The following is a 19450-nucleotide window of genomic DNA, read 5'->3' as shown; positions in this document are numbered from 1 at the left end:
AAACACATTTTTATAGCTTAGAGGGAAATTGAATAATTTCCCTAGAAAAACCTTCAAATGAGGTCTCACTTTCTTCCTGGGTTAGTTTTTTGCTTGTTGATGCAGGGGGTATGTACCCCAGTGTCATCATACTGGTAAGGTATTTCCTAAGAAGAAAGAATTACTATATCCAGGGCCAACATGATTGAGTCAGCAGGTTTGTTCCAGTGGCAAGGACACTGGAAGAGTTAAACAAGTTTAACAAGAGTTATAAAAGAAACGCGATTTAGGATTTTAAAAGGTTTTTTAATAGAAAGAAAAATAAATCAACTCACACCTTTTAATAAAACAAAGGAGGCAGGGCATATAAAACGATTCAATTAATTTAATAAACAATAACACACATGTACATATGGATATGGATACAGAGATAGAAATAGTTGTTTCATATTATGTTCAAGTAAGAAAAAAAGATTTTAAGCAGGAGCATTCTATAGTGGATAGAAGGCTGGCCTTGGATTAAAAAAAAAACAACAAAAAAACAACTTCTAGGTCCAAGTCCTGACTGAGATGAGTCAAGGTGTGATGGCCAAGCCATATGACCTTTTACTACCCCCGGATAATTCTCCAATCAATCAAGCATTGAAGTGTTTACTAGGTGCTAGATGCTAGAAATACAAAGAAAAAAAACAGACCACTCCAGCATCTACTTACAAAGAGCACATTTTCTATGGACGAAAATTTATAAATATACTGTTAAATTTGAAGGATATTGATATGGAAGGAGTTCAATACCAAAAATTCTTTACAATGGTAAAATCATAGATCTTCTCAAAAAAAAAAAGGAAAAAGAAGAGATTAAAAGGCATTGTGAAATGGAGTTAGTGATTAGAGATAAAAGAGAAGCAGAGAAAATGATAATAATAGTAATGATAATAGCAACAACAACAACTAAAATTCATGTTGTGTTTATTTACTATATGCCAGGCTAAATGTTCTACAGTTATTATCTCATTTGATTAGGAGAAGAGAAAAGAAAGGGGAGAAAGCAGAAGAGGAGAGGAGGGGGAAAAGGTTATGCTTACTCTTCATGTAGCTTTTTTTTGGGGGGGGGGGTGAGGCAATTGGGGTTAAGTGACTTGCCCAGGGTCACACAGCCAGTAAGTGTCAAGTGTCTGAGTCCAATTTGAATTCAGGTCCTCCTGACTCCGGGCCAGTACTGTATCCACTGCACCACCTAGCTGCCCCTTTGTAGCTTTTTAAATGAGATAATGACCACCATCCTAAAAGTTTTCACTCACTCTGATCTCTGGTCTTATTAATCCTCATTTCTGGGCAATCTCTATCATCTGACTTTTTTGGTCTTGCTCCTAGGCTGCTAAGTCCCTGAAAGCCAAAAGATTGTGCTCGTTTCTTTTGCTATAGGCTTATTCATTTGATCAGCAATTGGTGCTTGACAGTCCTATCCTATTCTCTTTGACACCTTCTCTCATCACTCAGAAGGGTCCCAAACTTCTTCTTTCCTCAGGTCCCCCACCATACTCCCTAACACTCTCCCAGCGGGTGACCTACATTCCTGACCTATATTCACTGAGAAGTTGGAGGTCATCTAAATCTTTACTGACTCCCTTTTCTGCTTTTTCCAGAGTCTCAAGGTCGCTTTCTTTTTTCTTTTCAGATGAAAAGGTCTTTTTTGACTACTCACCAAGACTAGTGACCCTACCTTTGCCTTTACTCCTCTCTACTCTCTCTTTCTTCAAGACTTGGTTCTAGTTATTCTCTTTTTCTGTTGCATTTTTCATTTTTGCCCCTATGTTGACTCCCTCCCACCTGCCTGTATGTACATGTAGAGTTCTCTGCAATCGTAGAACAGCTTTTCCCTTTGCCTTCTACTCTACCTGGGTACCATCCCATCTCTCCTCAAATTTATGATCAAATTTGAAAAAAGAAAGAAGTTAATACCTTCACTTCCTCATGACCCACTTTCCTCCCAACATATTATAGTATGGTTTCCTTTCTTCCTGATCTCTTGAAAGTCATCAATGATTTCCCAAAACAGTCTTGGTGAATTTCTTTATGACCTTCTTGAAACATTTAGTATGGTTCTACCTCTTCCCTCCCTTAAATTCTAACTCTCCTTGGAGTTTGATCTTTGTGGTATCTATTTTCTATCCCTAGTGATTATCACTAGGGAAGCTAGGTGGTAGAGTAGATAGAACGCTGGCTCTGGAATCAGGAAGACCTGTGTTCAAATCCAGCCCCAGACACTTACTAGCTGTGTGATCCTGGACAAGTCACTTAACCCTGTTTACCTCAGTTTCCTCAGGTGTAAAATGAGCTGGAGAAGGAAATGGCAAATCGCTTCAAATGAGGTCATGAAGACTTGGACATGACTGAAATGACTGAACAATAATAAAAGTGACTATCACAGTGCCTTGTTATATTGTGTGTGGAATAACTATTTTTAATTGAATCCATAGTCTCAACTTTCTTGATTCCTGAGATAAATTTATTTCCCAATCCCCCTATTCCTTCCCAACTCACTCTGCTGTCTCTCTCTTTTTTTCTTTTTTGGTGGGGCAATGAGGGTTAAGTGACTTGCCCAGGGTCACACAGCTAATAAATGTCAAGTGTCTGAAGCTGGATTTGAACTCGGGTCATTCTTCTGCTGTCTCTTTTACCAGTTCTTTGTTTTTTTCCCAAGCCCATAATTTGGCCTTTCCCCTCCTTTGTCCTTTGTACATTTCATTTCCTCCCCTGACAAAAATCATGGACTCCCATATATCACTCCAAGTGTCGTCTCTAAGTAGGTGACTCCCAAATCTATAGCCCCAACCCTGATCTTTCTCCCAATCTCTAGACTTCTATCTCCAACTATTTACATGGCATCTCCAACCAGCTTTCCCACCAATACCTCAAATTCATTCCACTCAAAGTTTATGCGTCTCATATACCCTTAAAAGCTGCTTTTCCCTCTGGTTTCACTATTTGTCAAGCAGTAGCACCATTCATTTAATGTCCTTTGTTCCCAAACTTTTGTATATTATTTTTAATTCTTTTCTCTTGATTTCTTTTCCTGTTTAAAAAATTATCAAGTCCTGTTGATTGGATATCCTCAATACCTCTTCCAGCTGTTCCTCCTCTTTTTTTTTCTTTTTTGTGGGGCAATGAGGGTTAAGTGACTTGCCCAGGGTCACACAGCTAGTGTCAAGTTTCTGAGGCCAGATTTGAATCCAGTTCCTCCTGAATTCATGACCAGTGCTTTATCCACTGTGCCACCTAGCTGTCCTCTATTGTTCCTCCTTTTTACCCCTCCTGCCATCACCATAGCCCAGGATCTTCTCACCTGATTTGACCATTAGCTATTATCTGAACTTGACATAATATCTCATATTTCCATGATGCACTTCCTTCTCAGTGCTACTTGTTAGAATTCCTAGCTTCCTTTGGCTCCCAACTTGCCTCCATTTGATAGTGCTTTTTCCTTTCCCAAATTAGCTTGTATTTACTTCTCTTGTACTTATCTTGACCATCCCCTAAAAAATAAGCTGTTTCCTGAATTCAGGGCCGGTTATCTATCCACTGCGCCACCTAGCTGCCCCCCTTTGCCAAGTTTTAAAGCCCCAAATTCTCTTGTTCCATTGAATTAAGAATTACCTTATTTCAAATTAATAAATTAATTGAATTTCCAACCTGAAATGTTACAAGCCTACTCTTGATATTCAATAATTTTATTTTCTTAAGGAAACAACATGTTGTTATAGATTAGGAACTAGGAGACCTGTTTGAGATGGATTTTACCAGTTACTGAACATGTCACTTTGATCAAGACATATCATTTCTTCCTTTCCTTTCCTCTCCTCTCCTCTCCTCTTATCTCCCTTTCCCTTTTCCTTTCCCTTTCCTTTTTTTCTTTTTCTATTTCTATTTGTTTTCTTTTTGCGGGGCAATGGGGGTTAAGTGACTTGCCCAGGACCACACAGCTAGTAAGTGTCAAGTGTCTGAATCCGGATTTGAACTCAAGTCCTCCTGAATCCAGGGCTGGTGCTTTATCCACTGCACCACCTAGCTGCCCCCAAGACATATAATTTCTATGAGTTGTAGTTTTCTCATCTGTCAAATGGGGATAATGATCTCTGTCCTATTTCTTTTATAGGGGTCAAAGAAGAGAGTGTATATAAAATTCTCAGGAAACTTTAAAGCATTGGATAAATGGCTGTTTTGATCGTTATTGTGGTTCTTTTTTAAAATGTGTAAGAATATATATTCAACTAGGTAAAAAGATAACTTTTTTGCTGTTAGGCTGCTAAAAGGTATTGAAGAAATAGAAGAAGGCTGTGATTGAAGCAGGTCAAATTGAAAGAAATTGTGTTCAAGATGCTGGAAAATCAAGGCCAGGAATCTGACAAGTGGAAAAACCATTTGCTCATGTGACCCTCTCCTTGCTAGTTATCAATAACTAAAAATGTAAGTGGAGAGGACTCATGTTCAAATGAATTACCGGGCAACTGTTGAGCATAAAGATGAAATCTAGGGACCCAACCTCGGGCAGTTAGGGGCAGAATGAGCCTCTTGGTGGAGCCTCTCAACCTTTGGTATAAGCAGTTAAACATCTTGAAATGGTGTTTAAGAATTCTTTCTTTTGCTTTCATTAAATTGGATCATACCTGCCGGTTTCACTATCTGCTCTGCCCAAACCTTCAGAGACCTGTTCTTGTTGCCACTAACAACTTGTGTATGGCAGCAAGCATTGAAGGGAAACACAGGAGTTTACATGTTTTCTTTTTGAAACTGCAGGCAGAGGCAAGGCATATATATTCAGATAAAGCCTGTAGATAGGGGACAGCTAGGTGGCACAGTGGATAAAGCACTGGCCATGGATTCAGGAGTAACTGAGTTCAAATCCGGCCTTAGACACTTGACACTTACTAGCTGTGTGACCCTGGGCAAGTCACTTAACACCCATTGCCCTGAAAAAATAAAGCCTGTAGATAGAAAAGTTCCCTCCTCTAGAGTGTCAGGTATGTTTTGTGTATAATTACTGCCAGACATCTAACTGAAGTTAGACATCTATGATGTCATGGCTCTCCAACAAGCTGATGTATTTAGGAGTTTTCTTTACCAACCTTGTGACATTTTCTTCTGCTCTGTTTCAGATTCAACATTCGATGGAGTGACTGATAGACCAATCTTAGACTGCTGTGCATGTGGAACTGCTAAATACAGGCTCACGTTTTATGGAAATTGGTCAGAAAAGACTCACCCAAAGGATTATCCACGTGAGCACATCTGCTGCTAGGAGGATTGGGGTGGGGGGTGGGGGGGTGGGGAGGAGGGAGAGGAAGTGTTTGAAAGTGCAGTATGACTGGAGGCTGAACCAGATAGTCCATGGATATGACTGAGGAAAAAAAATAGAGGAGCTCAATTAAGGCCCCTTGGAATGAGGAAAAGCAACAAATGGTTTAAGGAAAATTTAAATTAATGTAATTAAATCAAGCATAACTCAATACATTTAGTTTTTTTGCATAGCATTTTCCCAATTAGTCTTTTCAAAATTTGTAATATACATACATACACATACACACATACATAATACATACTGAGAGAAATGATTATTTCTCTCTTGTATTTAATAACTAATTATTGAATTAGGCCCAAGTTATTTCCCCCTTTTCTACTTCTTCATCCAGAAATCAACCAGCATGGAAAATCTTGGGTAAAGACTTACCCAGGCTAAGACAATAAAAGAAATTATAAGTTTAGGTGAATGGGTACATTCTTTTTTTTTTAAGTGAGGCAATTGGGGTTAAGTGACTTGCCCAGGGTCACACAGCTAGTAAGTGTTAAGTGTCTGAGGCCGGATTTGAATTCAGGTACTCCTGACTCCAGGGCTGGTGCTCTATCCACTGCGCCACCTAGCTGCCCCGAATGGGTACATTCTTGCTCATTGCGTTTACTTGGGTCTGGGAAAATGTGAATTCTCCCTTTTGTCAGACAGGTGATATGGAAATTGTTGTCTCTTTGACCAAGACTTGGGTGACCCAAGTCACCCCCCCAAGACTCTCATTAGAGTGAGTCTACCATTATAATATTCATTCTTTAATTTTTAACAAATCAGGGTTGATTGCCACCCTTAGGAACACACATTCTTCCAAGGGCATATAAACTGTGAGCCCACCACCATTAGGAGTCTTTGGCTTGCACTGGTAGAGGGGCTTTCCTCATCAGGCAGTTCCCTATATGAATGAAATAATAACTCTAGTCCCTATAGATTCCCCTATAATAATATAGAATGTCTATGCAAACTCTTGGTAATTATATATAATAATTAGACTCATATGATAGTGTCTAGACCTCAGCCCTGAATCCAGAATTAGATCTGAAAAAAAATCTCTCAGGACCTAAAGAGGTACCACCAAGTTCCCATTTCCTAGTGTTCAGGCTCTTACTAAGAGTCTTGGAGATTCTTATCTTACTTACAGTTATTATAAGCTTGGCAGGTCAGTCCAACCTTAAAGCCTCATATTAGACACTGGATGAAGGAGGTTTTTGAATGTTTACTAGCCAAAAAAGTGCCAGCAGACACCATAATAGTGAAGGAAAAGATGCGAAAGCTAAAAAGTAGACATAGAACTAACCAAGTGAGGCATTTTGTGTATCCATTCAGTGTCAAGCTAAATAGTTCTCTTTGCTTCAGCATCCCCTGAAGGTTTAAATGTATTTTTTTTTTGCCCAGTATACAAACAGATATTCATAATGCCAACTTTGTATCATCAGCAGAGGGTTAAATTGTATTCAGGATCCTCTATTGAAGAAGGCAGAGAAGTGTGTAATGCATCTTAGAAAGATTTCCATCAAAATTGCACAGGCTTAAAGTACTGGTGCCCAAAGGGACCAGCTTCAAGTTATACTGGAAAAAAATCACATCCATGGAAGAGCTCATTTCCTGACATGGCTGGATAAATGAGGAGTGATTGTACTTCCTGCTATCTGCCAATTTTTTTTTCATGGTTCCAGTCTTTTAGCTTTTATGTAAAGCTGGTGGCATTTTAGAATTGTATCCAGATAACTTTACACAGAGATTTTCAATTTAAGCATTTTGAAGGGACAACAGAATTGCTCTGTTGTATCCAAACCTCATTAAAATGGAAAATTTTTGCTGCATGTACAGCCAGGGAGAGGGAGGAGTAGAGGCTCTGTTGTTTGTGAGTGGTCAGTTGTTTTTTTCTTGCAGAAAACAAAGGTTAGTTGGATCTGTCTTTAGAAATGGTATCAAAGAAGTGGTGACCCCTGACTTAATGAATACTGCTTTGCCTTTTCCTGTCTTCATGTTTTTTCATCCTATGGCAGTACTTAAAAACAAAATTTCCTTTATTTTTAATGAAATCTTATTTTTCCAATTAACAAACATCTAACTTCTCTTGTCCCCACCCCACCCCCTCACTAGGAAAAAAAAAAAGAAAAAGAAAAGGCCCTGCAATGAGTATGCACATTTAAGCAAACATTTTTTAATATTCCCATACTGACCATATCAAAAAATGAATTTCTCATTTTACATATCGATTCCAAAACCTCTCTTTCAGGAAGTAAGCAGCATTCTGAATCATAAGTCCTCTGGAGTTGTAGTTAATTACCTGCACTGATCAGATTTCTTTGTGTAGACTTTTACTTTTGCCTATTATGTGAGAATAATGCCCCCACCCCTATTCTTTCCCTTTTCTTTCACAGTGTATCCTTTCCTCTTTCCTTTCCTTTCTTCTTTTAAGATCACCACAACATAACAAAAATCATTCTCAGGACCTTCACTTTATTTGATTTTGTGTATGACCCCTGCTTGCATTATGCTTCTTAGTACATGCTCACATCATCTTCCCACTCCCCAATAGGATGCAAACATTTCATCTTTATAAAGCCTTTTCTACTTGCTCACTTGAATTTTTTGATGTTTCCCTTTTTTCCCTGTTGAATTTACATTTTAAAGTTTCTTCTCAGATCTGGTTTTTCTACTAGGGATGCTTGGAGGTCCTCTATTTCATTAAATGTTCACCTTGGAGGCAGAGGTATGCTGGAGTCGGCCATAAGAGAAGTAATTGTTAAAATTTTCATTGTGAGCATTTGAGCCTTGGAAGTTGGCAAATACTACAAGCCAGAGTTTGATTTTTGTTTTGTTGACTGTCTAGATTTAAGAAAGTAATGGAGAAAATGTTACTAATGCAATTAAACATAAACGTATGTTGTACATGGGTGTTGTTTTTTTTATTGTTTTTTTTTTTGAGGGAGAGAACTGCTTTGAAGCTTTCTCATAAGTATTTTGTAGTTTGTTCTCCTTCTGAGTATGTGTTTCTGGTTATCCCTGGCTTTATAATAGCTCTTTATTTTTTTAGTCCTTTCAGCAGTCTGCTCTTGGCAACCTGCTGTTGCTTGCTTAGCTGGGAGCTCCAGGGGCTGAATCAGTGATCCGTGCTTCTCTGGGAAATACACCTGTTCCCCACTGATGTCCTAGGAAAAAGAACTGGATCCACATTCTCTGATCTATTTTCAACATAGTAGAAGGCCATTAGTACAATTTAATATATTCCTCAACATTTTTGGTGGTTTTATATATTTCTATGTTGGAAGTTTTAGGGATGCATGCATTTCATTTCACTTGTTTTGTTAAGAATGTTTTCCCAAGGGGCAGATAGGTGGTGCAGTGGATAGAGCTCTGGCCCTGGAGTCAGGAGGACCTGAGTTCAAATCCGGCCTCAGACACTTAACACTTACTAGCTGTGTGACCCTGGGCAAGTCACTTAACCCCAATTGCCTCACTAAAAAAAAAGGCTTTAAAAGAATGTTTCCCCAACTCTAGTACTTGATCTGATGATGGCTAAAAGATGATGACTCTCCAATAGTTCTGGGAGAAGAGCTCTGCTCTGTAGATCATCAGTGTTAAATTAATCTAAAATGGCATACTTCAAGGATACATGATGTATTGATGATGGCTCCTCCTCTGCTGGTACATATCAAACAAAGACCTTCAGAATGGAGAAAAGATAACAAAAATGAATAGCAAGGAATTAAAGTCCAAGAAAAGGGAAGAGGTGGTAAGAAGAAGCTCACCACCTCTAATATGATCAAGTTCTTAGGCCCAGATGAACTATTAAGAGACCAGGGGTATTATGGAACCAGTGCTGGAAATATCTGAAAAATTGTGAGTATAAAAGTTATATGAGATAGGAGACAGGAAAGTATCACATTATCTATGCAAAAGGAAAGGCAGATAGTCTTCAAATTATAGGCTTTTGAGTCATTTCAGTTGTGTCCAACTCTCTGTCACCCCATTTGGAATTTTCTTAGAAAATTTACTGAAGTGGTTTGTCATTTTCTTCTCCAGCTCATTTTACAGGTGGGGTACTCAGGTGAACAGGGTTAAGTGACTTATCCAGGATCACACAGCAAGTAAGTGTCTGAGGCCAGATTTGAACTCAGGTCCTCATGATGCCAAGGAGGTATCTATTGTACTATTTGGCTGCCATTTTGAGTCTTTAATTCCTGACAACATTCTAGAATTTAGTACTACACAGATCACTGATAGATATTCTAAAAAGAAAACTGGTCTCTGTGAGTCAGAACAAGTCATACCAGAAAAACCTCATTTTCTTTTTTTATTTAAAAAGGTTAAAAAGGTCAGGTTAAAAAAAGCAACATACATATGAACCAAGAATTACCAGAAATTCAACCTGTTTTTTGAAGAAGCAGAAGAATTATTGAACAAATTGACAATATTCACTGGGATTATGGAGAAAGCAAGGGAGTTCCAGAAAAAAATCTACTTCTGCTTTATTGACTACACTAAAACCTTTGTGTGGATTAAAACAAAATGTGGCAAATCCTTGAAGAGTACCAGATCATCTTACTTGTCTTCTGAGGAACCTGTATGCTGGTCACGAAGGAATAATTAGAAGCAAACATGGAATAACTTATTGGTATAATATTGGAAAAGGAATACAAGAAGGCTGTATATTGCTACCTTATTAATTTAACTTATATGCAGAATACATCATGCAGAATGCCAGGTTGGATGAATCAAAAACTGAAATTAAGGCTGCCAAAAGTAGTATCAATAATCTCAGATATGCAGAAGATCCCATTCTGATGACAGAAAGTAAAGAATTAAGTTTCTTGATGAGGGTGAAAGAGGAGAGTGTAAAAGTTGGCTTGAAACTTAACATTAAATAATGAAGGTCATGAAAATTGATCCCATAACTTCCTGGCAAATAGGAGGAAAATGGAAGCTGCATCAGATTTTATATTCTTGGACTCAAAGATCACTGCAGATGGTGACTGCAGCCAGGAAATTAAAAAGACATTTGCTCCTTGGAAGGAAAGCAATGGCACGTCCAGGCATCCTCCTAAAAAGCAGCAACATCACTTTGCTGACAAAGATCTGTATAATCAGTTACGGTTTTTCCAGCAGTAATCTATGGCTGTGAAAGTTGGATTGTAAGGGAAGCTGAATGCTACAGAATGAATGCTTTCAAAATTTGGTGCAGGAGAAGACTTTTGAGGGTCCCTTGGAAAGCAAGGAGATCAAATCAGTCAATACTTAAGGAAATTAATCTGGACTACTTATTGAAAGGACAAATAATGAAGCTGAAGCTTAAATACTTTGGCCACGTAATGAGAAGACAGGACTTCTGATGTTGGGAAAGATTGAAGGAAAAAGAAGAGGATGGCAGAGAATGAGATGGATAGACAGTGCTATGGAAAAAAACAACAACAACATGAGTTTGGACAGATTTGGGGACATAGTGGAAGAGGGAAGGGCCTGGTATGCTATGATCCATGGGGTCACAAAGAGTTGAACATGACAATGAATAACAACATTAGGTCAGGAGAAGGCCTTAGAATATATTTATTTTAGTATGGTATTTAACCAAGTTGCTCATGATTTTCATGAGTAAGGAAGAGAGAGATGGGCTAGCAGATAGTATAGTCAACTAGATTTTGAACCAGTTGAAAGATGGCACTCAAAGAGAGAGAATTCATTGATCAGTGTCAACCTGGTAAGGAACTTCAGGAAAATGCCATAGGGTTTTGTCCTTTTCTGGCAACATTTGTTTTTTATCAGTGATAAGATGAAAGCATAAATGGGGTGTGTTTATCATATCTCATGAAGCACAAAACTCTGGCACTGATAAGTAACACACTGAATGATAGAATTGGGATCCAAGTGATCTTGACATATTGGAGTGACAGATTTGAATATGGTAAGCTGAAAGTTAATAGGGAAAAACAATGTTACACACTTAGATTATACATATAAATTCATGCACACACCTATTAAAAGCTATCTTCTTGGGGGAAGCTAGATAGCACAGTGGATAGACCACTGGCCCTGGATTCAGGAGGATCTGAGTTCAAATCCAGCCTCGGACACTTGACACTTACTAGCTGTGTGACCCTGGGCAAGTCACTTAACCCTAATTGCCTCACTAAAAAAATAAAAACAATGGGATGAGCCAAAAAAAAAAACCCAACCTCCCCAAAAGAATAATAAAAAAAATTTTAAAAGACAGCTAGGAGGTACAGTGGATAAAGCACCAGACCTGGATTCAGGATGACCTGACTTCAAATCTGGCCTCAGACACTTGACACTTACTAGCTGTGTGACCCTGGGCAAGTCACTTAACCCTCATTGCTCTTCAAAAAAAAAAGAAAAGAAAAGAAAAGAAAAGAAAAGAAAAGAAAAGAAAAGAAAAGAAAAAAGGATGAGCCTTTTCAGGGTAAATGGATTTTCTGGATACCTGAAGAGCTGTCTAGAAAGAAGAGGTATGGCTAGGTAATATTTGGAGTAAAAAGCCTTCAGGGTGTGAGTGGACTTCAAGGTTAAAACAAGTCAAAAGAGTAACTCACCTGCCAAAATGTGATTATGACCCTGCTATTCTCTACATTTATCCATCTATACTTTGTGATTGTGATATTTTTCCAGTTCTCATAAAACATTTTAGGAAGCCTTAGTAACAAAAAGGCAAATGGCCACTGAGGGTGACTAAGATGTTGAAGGGACTCAGAATCATGCCATAGGAGGATTGGTTGAGACAACTAAGGGTGTTTAGTCAGGAGGAAAAAAAACTTTTTATTCGGTCACATTAGCTTCTTCAAATATTCGAAGGTTGTTGTGTTGGAGACAGATTATATGTCTTTTGTGTTGTGAATTAGTAACTTCCCATTACTAGTTATCCAAGGAGAGGCAAGAAGTATATCTATTTGAATTATAAAAGAGATTCTTGCTTTACATTAGGACATTAGATTGTATGATATCTTTGGTCAAATCCCTCTAATAATAGCCTTTATTCTGGTTCAGAGAGCAGGTAAAGGAGACTGAAGTTAGGGTTGAACGATGTTTGGCCCAGTCAATGAGACCAGGTGAAAGAGTTTTGTTCAATGATCAAAGTAATTTTGAAGAGAAAGTTTCCCATTATTGCTGGAAGGGTAACTTCTAGAAGGCTAACAAGGTAAAATGGGATACCTGCATTCTGTTTCTGTCTAGTGATTGTGATCCCATTTGAACTTGACCTAAAGAAATGGGAGCTAGACCAATGGATGAAATTCAACTAATGCATTGAAAATGTACCTCTAAATTAATGATTAAAATGCTAATCTTCAAAACTACTGACAGTGAAAGTTAGCCTTATTGTAATAACTCAGTTTTGGAATAATTAAATCAGTGATTCTGATGTTAAAGAGGAGATAACTAAGACTCTTAGGATTTGACTAAAAATTTAAGGGGCCTTCACATAGCTTAGGGGGCATGAAACAAGTTTTCAAAGGGTTTTTTCTAATTAATTTCATCATTGAATTATTTATCTATTGGCAAATCTAATTTGACACAGATTTCTTTCTTGAGGATTTACTGTATGCCCAGTCAGCCCCTGCACCATCATGTCTGAGAGAGGACTGGTCACAAAGAGAGGAAGTCAAAGGGAAGCATTTGTCAAATGGGACAGGAATTTAGCGAAATAGGCAAGGTTGAAGGCTGTCTTTCATCTGGGCCCTAACCTCTTGAAAAGTAACTAAATTTCATGTCTTGGGGGAGCAATGTGAGGAGCACTGAACTTGGAGGAGTCATAGGACCTAAGTTCAAATCCTGTTTCTGTCATTTACTACATGTATGAATTTAGGCAAGTCACCTGATCTCTCTAATCCTCTGTTTCCTTGCCTATGAAATGAGAGGATTGGCCTAGATGGCTTCTTGCTCTTGATCTGTGTTAGTCTCTGGATGCTTCTGACTTTATCAGTCAGCTTAGCTGTGTATGATTACTGCATAATCTTTCAAATGTCAAAATCACATTCCCTTCCCGATTTGTCCCCTCCTACTTCTAATGTCATCATGGAGTTACCACAGCTAGGCAGGGGAGGAGATGGATTATGAAAGGTGGTATCTAGTCCTGGTCCAGGGAAGGGGCAATATATGGTTTGTTCCGTGTGTGTGTGCGTGTGTGCGTGTGTGCATGTGTGCATGTGTGTGCACATGCGTTTGTGTTCTCAGTTAGTTCAACTACAAGGGGTAGATTTCATGTGACATCAGACTAAAGAGAAGGGCCTCAAGTATTCTGACCTTAGCCTGAAGTTTATCTCACTCATGCATAGTCATGGAACATCCTGGAAGCTCACCACACTCATCAGGCAGAGAATCCAGTGATATCCTAGTCATTGCTGTCTGAACTATTTCACTGTGGGAGGCCTATGCAAACTGCCTTGAATACTTTGAAATGGATTTTCAACAATTATGATTTAAAACATCTCCTCTAATACCCCCTACCCACATACAAAAAGGCTAAAATACTATAAGCTATAAAACCCATTGTTCACCCTTAGTAATTCTAAGGAAATTTATGCTGCCTCGTACTCTAGTTATTCTAGAAGAATGATGTGTTTGTGGGGCATGTGGGTCAGCTTCAGGGCTGCTTCAAGAGAAATGCATGAATTTCTAGTAATCTTAGTCAAAAGTGGGATGTAGAAAAGAAATTACAGATTTGTTTCCTCTAAAATCTACATATAGTTACTTGGATTTTTTTTTTTTAACTTGAGGGAATGCTTTACCATCAGGATACTGAATGAAATATTTCATGTAGCCTCATGGGGTGTGAGTCTTAACCTGTCTTCATTAACCTTGGAAAAAGTAATTAAATACAGTGATCAAACTGACATCCCTAGACATTTAAAAAATAAAATTATCCAGCTAATTCAGTGGATTGGGTAGATTGAGGTGAATGAACCAAATGGCCATTCTTAGTTCTTAACTCTGTGCTTTGCACATACTAGGTATGTAATAAATGTATTAGAATTGAATTGAATGTGGTAAAAAAAAGAGTCTGCTCCATACTAGTAGTTTCCTCAATAGGAGAGAGGATGCTGTTTTCATCAGGATTGTGACCTAGGGCTACTCATTGTCAAATTCATCATTCCCAAATTCTTCTCTCAGCAAAACAAAACAAAACAAAACAAAATGAAAACAAACCAAGAAGCAGTCTTTCTAACATCTAAATATTCAATCCTAATCTATCCTTTGACTTTGAGTCCCACAACCCTACTTGCCTCCTAGCAGCCTCCACCTTCATGTTCTAATGTCAACTCAATATTGATATGTCAAAACTAGAACTCATTTTCTCACATAGGGCCCACTTTTCAAATGCCTCCTTTCTGTGGACAGCATCATATTCCTCCCCCTATTCATCTAGACTCATGAATTTGGATATTAACTCCTTAAGTGGAAGTAAGCTCTTTGAGGGCAGGGACTCTCACATTGCCTATCTTTTTATTCCTAGTAAATGGTTGTCTTGCACATAACAGCTTTGCAAATGGTAGACACAATGTTCTTGAATTGAATTGGATTGAAATCTCGGTGCCACATGATTGATGTGGACCTTGAATGGTTAGGATCCCTGGTTCCTTCACTAGTCTTTTGGCATGATTTCAAATTTTATCAATTTATGGACCTGCTCTGGCTCGTCTATGTCTTTTCTAATATATAATACATAGAACTGTACTCTAGATGTAGTTTTAACACTTAGCAAGAACTAAGAGGATGATCACTTCTCACATTTTGGGCAACATGCTTTTATTAATGTAACCAGAGATTTCATTATGTTCCTCTAGTGGCTTTGTTTGGTTTTCTTCTTCACTGTTGTTGAGCTCACAATTTCCTAGAATTCCTAGGTTGTTTTTTATCTCATTCTCATCCTGAATTTTTATAATAGATTTTTGAACCTGCTTTTGTAGTTTGAGATTTATCTTTATTGAATTTTATCTTTCATTTGTTCCATCAATTTAATCTATTGGGATCATAATGGATCCAAATTCTGTTATCTGACATATTTGCTCTCCCTCCTGCTTTGTGTCTTCTGCCAGCTGGATGAGCATGTCATCTGTTACCTACAACAATGCCTTTTGTCTATGGACTGTGTATCTGTCTATTGTCCATAAGCCATCAGGGAACATCTGTTGCAGCAGCAGCAAGAACAAATCAAGACCCAGAAAAGTTTATGCTTTGTAGAATGGAATAGGACACAAAGGAAGCATATGTCTCCTGTTTGGGAAATACCTATGAGGCCTAGGTGCTTCCCCTATCCAGGGTACCTCACTATACTCTCACAGTTGCCTCCAGTTTTTTTTTAAAGGTTTTGCATATAATAAACCCTAATAGCAGAGGGTGAGACTTCTGGGGGTGGGTGGAGCCAAAATGGAAAAGTAGAGAAGTACTCAGCTAAGCTCCCCCAATATTCCCCTCCAAACAACTTTAAAATAACACCTCAAATCAAGTTCTGGAGTGGCAGAGACAACAAAAGATCCGAGTGAAACTTTCTAGCCCCAGAAAACATAGGAAATTGGAAAATAATATCTGTAACAGAGGAGGCAGCTGGCCCATAGTCCACATGGATGAAATACCAGTGGTGGAACTAGGTAGTGGATACAGAAGCAGAAACAGCTTCAGGAGCTCCCAAACCAGAGATGTTAGGGGGACCAGGCAACTTGTCAAAAAGACATTACATGGTATCCCTGTGTCAGCATTAAACATAGGACCAGATGCTGTTTGGCAATTCAATTACCTAAAACCACTTCTGGGTAATAGTTCAATGGCAGAGAGGAACACTTTCAGTCATAAGGGAGTGGGTCCCCTGAGGGGCAGTATCACTTCGAGCCCTAAGGGATTAGGGACCCTGAGTGACAGTATCATGTCCAACCCCAACCAAGGAGAGGTCCTGAGGAGTAGTATTGATGGCAGACAGAGGATCAGGAGTTCTTCCTGGGTAAGGAGGAGGGGGGGGAGAGAGAGAGAGAGAGAGAGAGAGAGAGAGAGAGAGAGAGAGAGAGAGAGAGAGAGAGCGCAAGCACGAGCGCGCGCATGCAATGACCATACTTCTCCCCAGATCACAGCACTTTGGAAGCACCCAAAACATTTAACTTTACATAACTAGCTCTGAATATAGTAGTGCAAAAAAATGTTTAAAGCCTGAAGTATGAGATGGTTTCCTACCCCATTACAGAAACATAGCCCAACATTAACAAAAAGTTCCAAATCAAGAAGTTGTGTGGGAAAAATGAGCAACCAACAACAACAAAAAAGAACCTGGCCATAAAACCCTACTATGGTGATGGGGAAAATCAAGACAAACTCAGAAGAAGACAGTGAAGTCAAAACAGCTATAAGCAAAGTCTCAAAAAATGCAAATTGAACACGGGCCCAGCAAGAAGTCCTAGAAAAACTAAACAAAATTTATTTTCAAATCCAAGTAAGAGTGGTAGAAGAAAAAATAGGTAAGGAAATGAAAGCAAAGGAAGAAAATTATAAAAAGACAATAAACAGCTTGGTAAAAGAGACATAAAATACTGATGAAAATAACTATTAAAAGCAGAATTAGCAAAATGGAAAAAGAGGTACAAAAGCTTGCTAAAGAAAATAATTACTTAAAATTAGAAGTGGGTAAGTGGAAGCTAATGACTTCATGAGATAGCAAGAAACATTAAAACAAAATCCAAAGAATGAAAAAAATGGAATGAAAATATGAAATATCTCACCAGAAAAACAATTGACCTGAAAAACAGATAGGGAAGAGATACTGTAAGAATTCTTTGATTACCTGAAAGACATGATCAAAGAAAGAGCTTAGACATAATATTTCAAGAAATTATCAAGGAAAACTCCCTTGATATCCTAAAACCAGAGGGTAAAATAGACATTGAAAGAATCCACAGATCACAACTTAAAATCCCCAAATGGAAACTGCCAGGAATACTATAGCCAAATTCCAGAGATCTCAGATCAAGGAGTAAATGCTTCAAGTAGCCAGAAAAAAAAAAAAAAAACAACACACGGAAATACTGTGGATCCAGAGTCAGGATCACACAAGATTTAGCAGCAACTACGTTAAAGAAACAGAAGACTTGGAATATGATATTCTGGAAGACAAAGGAGCTGGCATTACAGCCAAGAATAACCTACCCAGCAAAACTGAGTATAAAGATTCAAGGATAAAATGGATATTTAATGAATTAGAGGAATTTCAAGCATTCCTAGTGAAAAAAAAGACCTAAATAGAAAATTTGACTTTCAGATAAAGACTAAAGAGAAGCAGAAAAAGGTAAGCATGAAAGAAAAATCATAAAAGATTCAAGGTTGAACTGTGTAGAATTCTCTTTGGGAATATGGTACGTGCATCTTCTAAGAACTTTATTATTGTTAAGGCAATTAAAATAATTCTTCATAGAAAAGGGGTGCAAATATGAGTTATATTGGGATGATGCAAAAAATAATGGATATCCAAGAAAGAAGGATGCCCTGGGAGAAGGGAGAGAAAGAATGGGGGAAATTATTTCACATAAAAGAGGTGCACAAGTAAAAGCTTTTATACTCAAGGGAGCAAGCAACACTTGAAACTCATTCACATCTAAGGTGGTTCAAAAAAGGAAAATTATACATACATGCACATTCAATTTGAAATAGATATCTATCTTATCTAACAGGGAAGTAGGAGGAGAGGGAGATAATAAGAAGGGAGGTGATAAAAGGGAGGGAAGAAAAAAGAAGGAATTGGTCAGAAGCAAAACAGACTTTAGAGGAGGAAAAAAGATAAAAAGAGAGAGAAGAATAAAGAGAAGAAAATAGAATGAAGAGAAATTTATTGTTAGCGGTCATAACTGTGAAAATGAACAGGATGAACTCACCTGTAAAATGGAAGCTGATAGGAGAATGGGTTAGAAACCAGAATCCAGCAATACATAGTTTACAAGAAACACACTTGAAACAGAACACCTACGGAGTTAAAATAGCAGTCTGTATCAGAATGTTATATTTCAGTTGAAGTAAAAATAGGAAGGGGCTGGGGCAGCTACGTGGTGCAGTGGATAGAGCACCGGCCCTGGAGTCAGGAATACCTGAGTTCAAATCCGGCCTCAGACACTTAACACTTACTAGCTGTGTGACCCTGGGCAAGTCACTTAACCCCAATTGCCTCACTAAAAAAACAAAACAAAACCAAAAAACAAACAAAAAAAAATAGGAAGGGGTAGCAATCATGATCTCCGACAAAACAAAAGCATAAATAGGGGCAGCTAGGTGGCACAGTGGATAGAGCACCAGCCCTGGAGTCAGGAATACCTGAGTTCAAATCCGGCCTCAGACACTTAACACTTACTAGCTGTGTGACCCTGGGCAAGTCACTTAACCCCAATTGCCTCACTAAAAAAACAAAACAAAACAAACAAAAACAACAAAAAAGCATAAATAGACCTAATTAAAAGGAATAAACATGGAAACTGCCTCTTGTTAAAAGGAACCATAGACAATGAAGTAATATCAATACTAAACATATATGCACCAAATGTCATAGCATCAGAATTATTAAAGGAAAAACATAAATTTAATTAATTACAGGAGGAAATAGACAGTAAAATTATGCTAGTGGAGTATATACTCGACTTTCTCCTCTCAGAGCTAGATAAATCTAAGCATAAAGTAAATAAGAAATAAGTCAAAAAGATGAATAAAATCTTAAAAAAGTTAGACATGATAGACTTCAGGAGAAAACTGAATGGGAATAAAAAGGATACCTTTTTTTCCTCAGCTATAAATGACACCTTCATGAAAACTGATCAAGTATTAGGGCATAAAAACCTTACAACAAAATACAGAAAATCAGAAAAATTAAATGCACTCTTTTCAGAGGATAATGCAATAAAAATACATTTAATAAAGGGTCATAGAAACATTTATTTAAAGGTCATTAGAAACTAAGTAAACTAATCCTAAAGAATAAGCCAAAATTTGTGGGATGCAGCCAAAATAGTACTTAGGGGAAACTTTATCTCTCTAAGTGCATACATCAATAAAAGAGAGAAAAAGCAAATCAATGGATTGGGCATGCAACTAAAAAAAGAAAACAGAAAAGGAACAAACTAAAAATCCCCAGTTACACACCAAAATTGAAAT

The 19450-nt window shown here is 38.0% G+C and overlaps 1 protein-coding gene across 1 annotated transcript in view; it reads left to right on the top strand.

Annotated features, from left to right (window-relative positions):
• SPON1 (spondin 1) overlaps nt 1–19450 on the top strand; it is a 378636-nt gene that overhangs the window by 174372 nt on the left and 184814 nt on the right. Inside the window, exon 5 of the mRNA XM_043971364.1 lies at nt 5136–5258. Within this exon, the coding sequence (XP_043827299.1) occupies nt 5136–5258 (123 nt within the window). The remainder of the gene's footprint in view (nt 1–5135; nt 5259–19450) is intronic.

The sequence above is a fragment of the Dromiciops gliroides genome, chromosome 6 (genome assembly GCF_019393635.1).
Source record: "Dromiciops gliroides isolate mDroGli1 chromosome 6, mDroGli1.pri, whole genome shotgun sequence".
In the NCBI taxonomy this organism is placed as follows: domain Eukaryota; kingdom Metazoa; phylum Chordata; class Mammalia; order Microbiotheria; family Microbiotheriidae; genus Dromiciops; species Dromiciops gliroides.
This window is presented reverse-complemented; position numbering and strand designations above follow the sequence as displayed.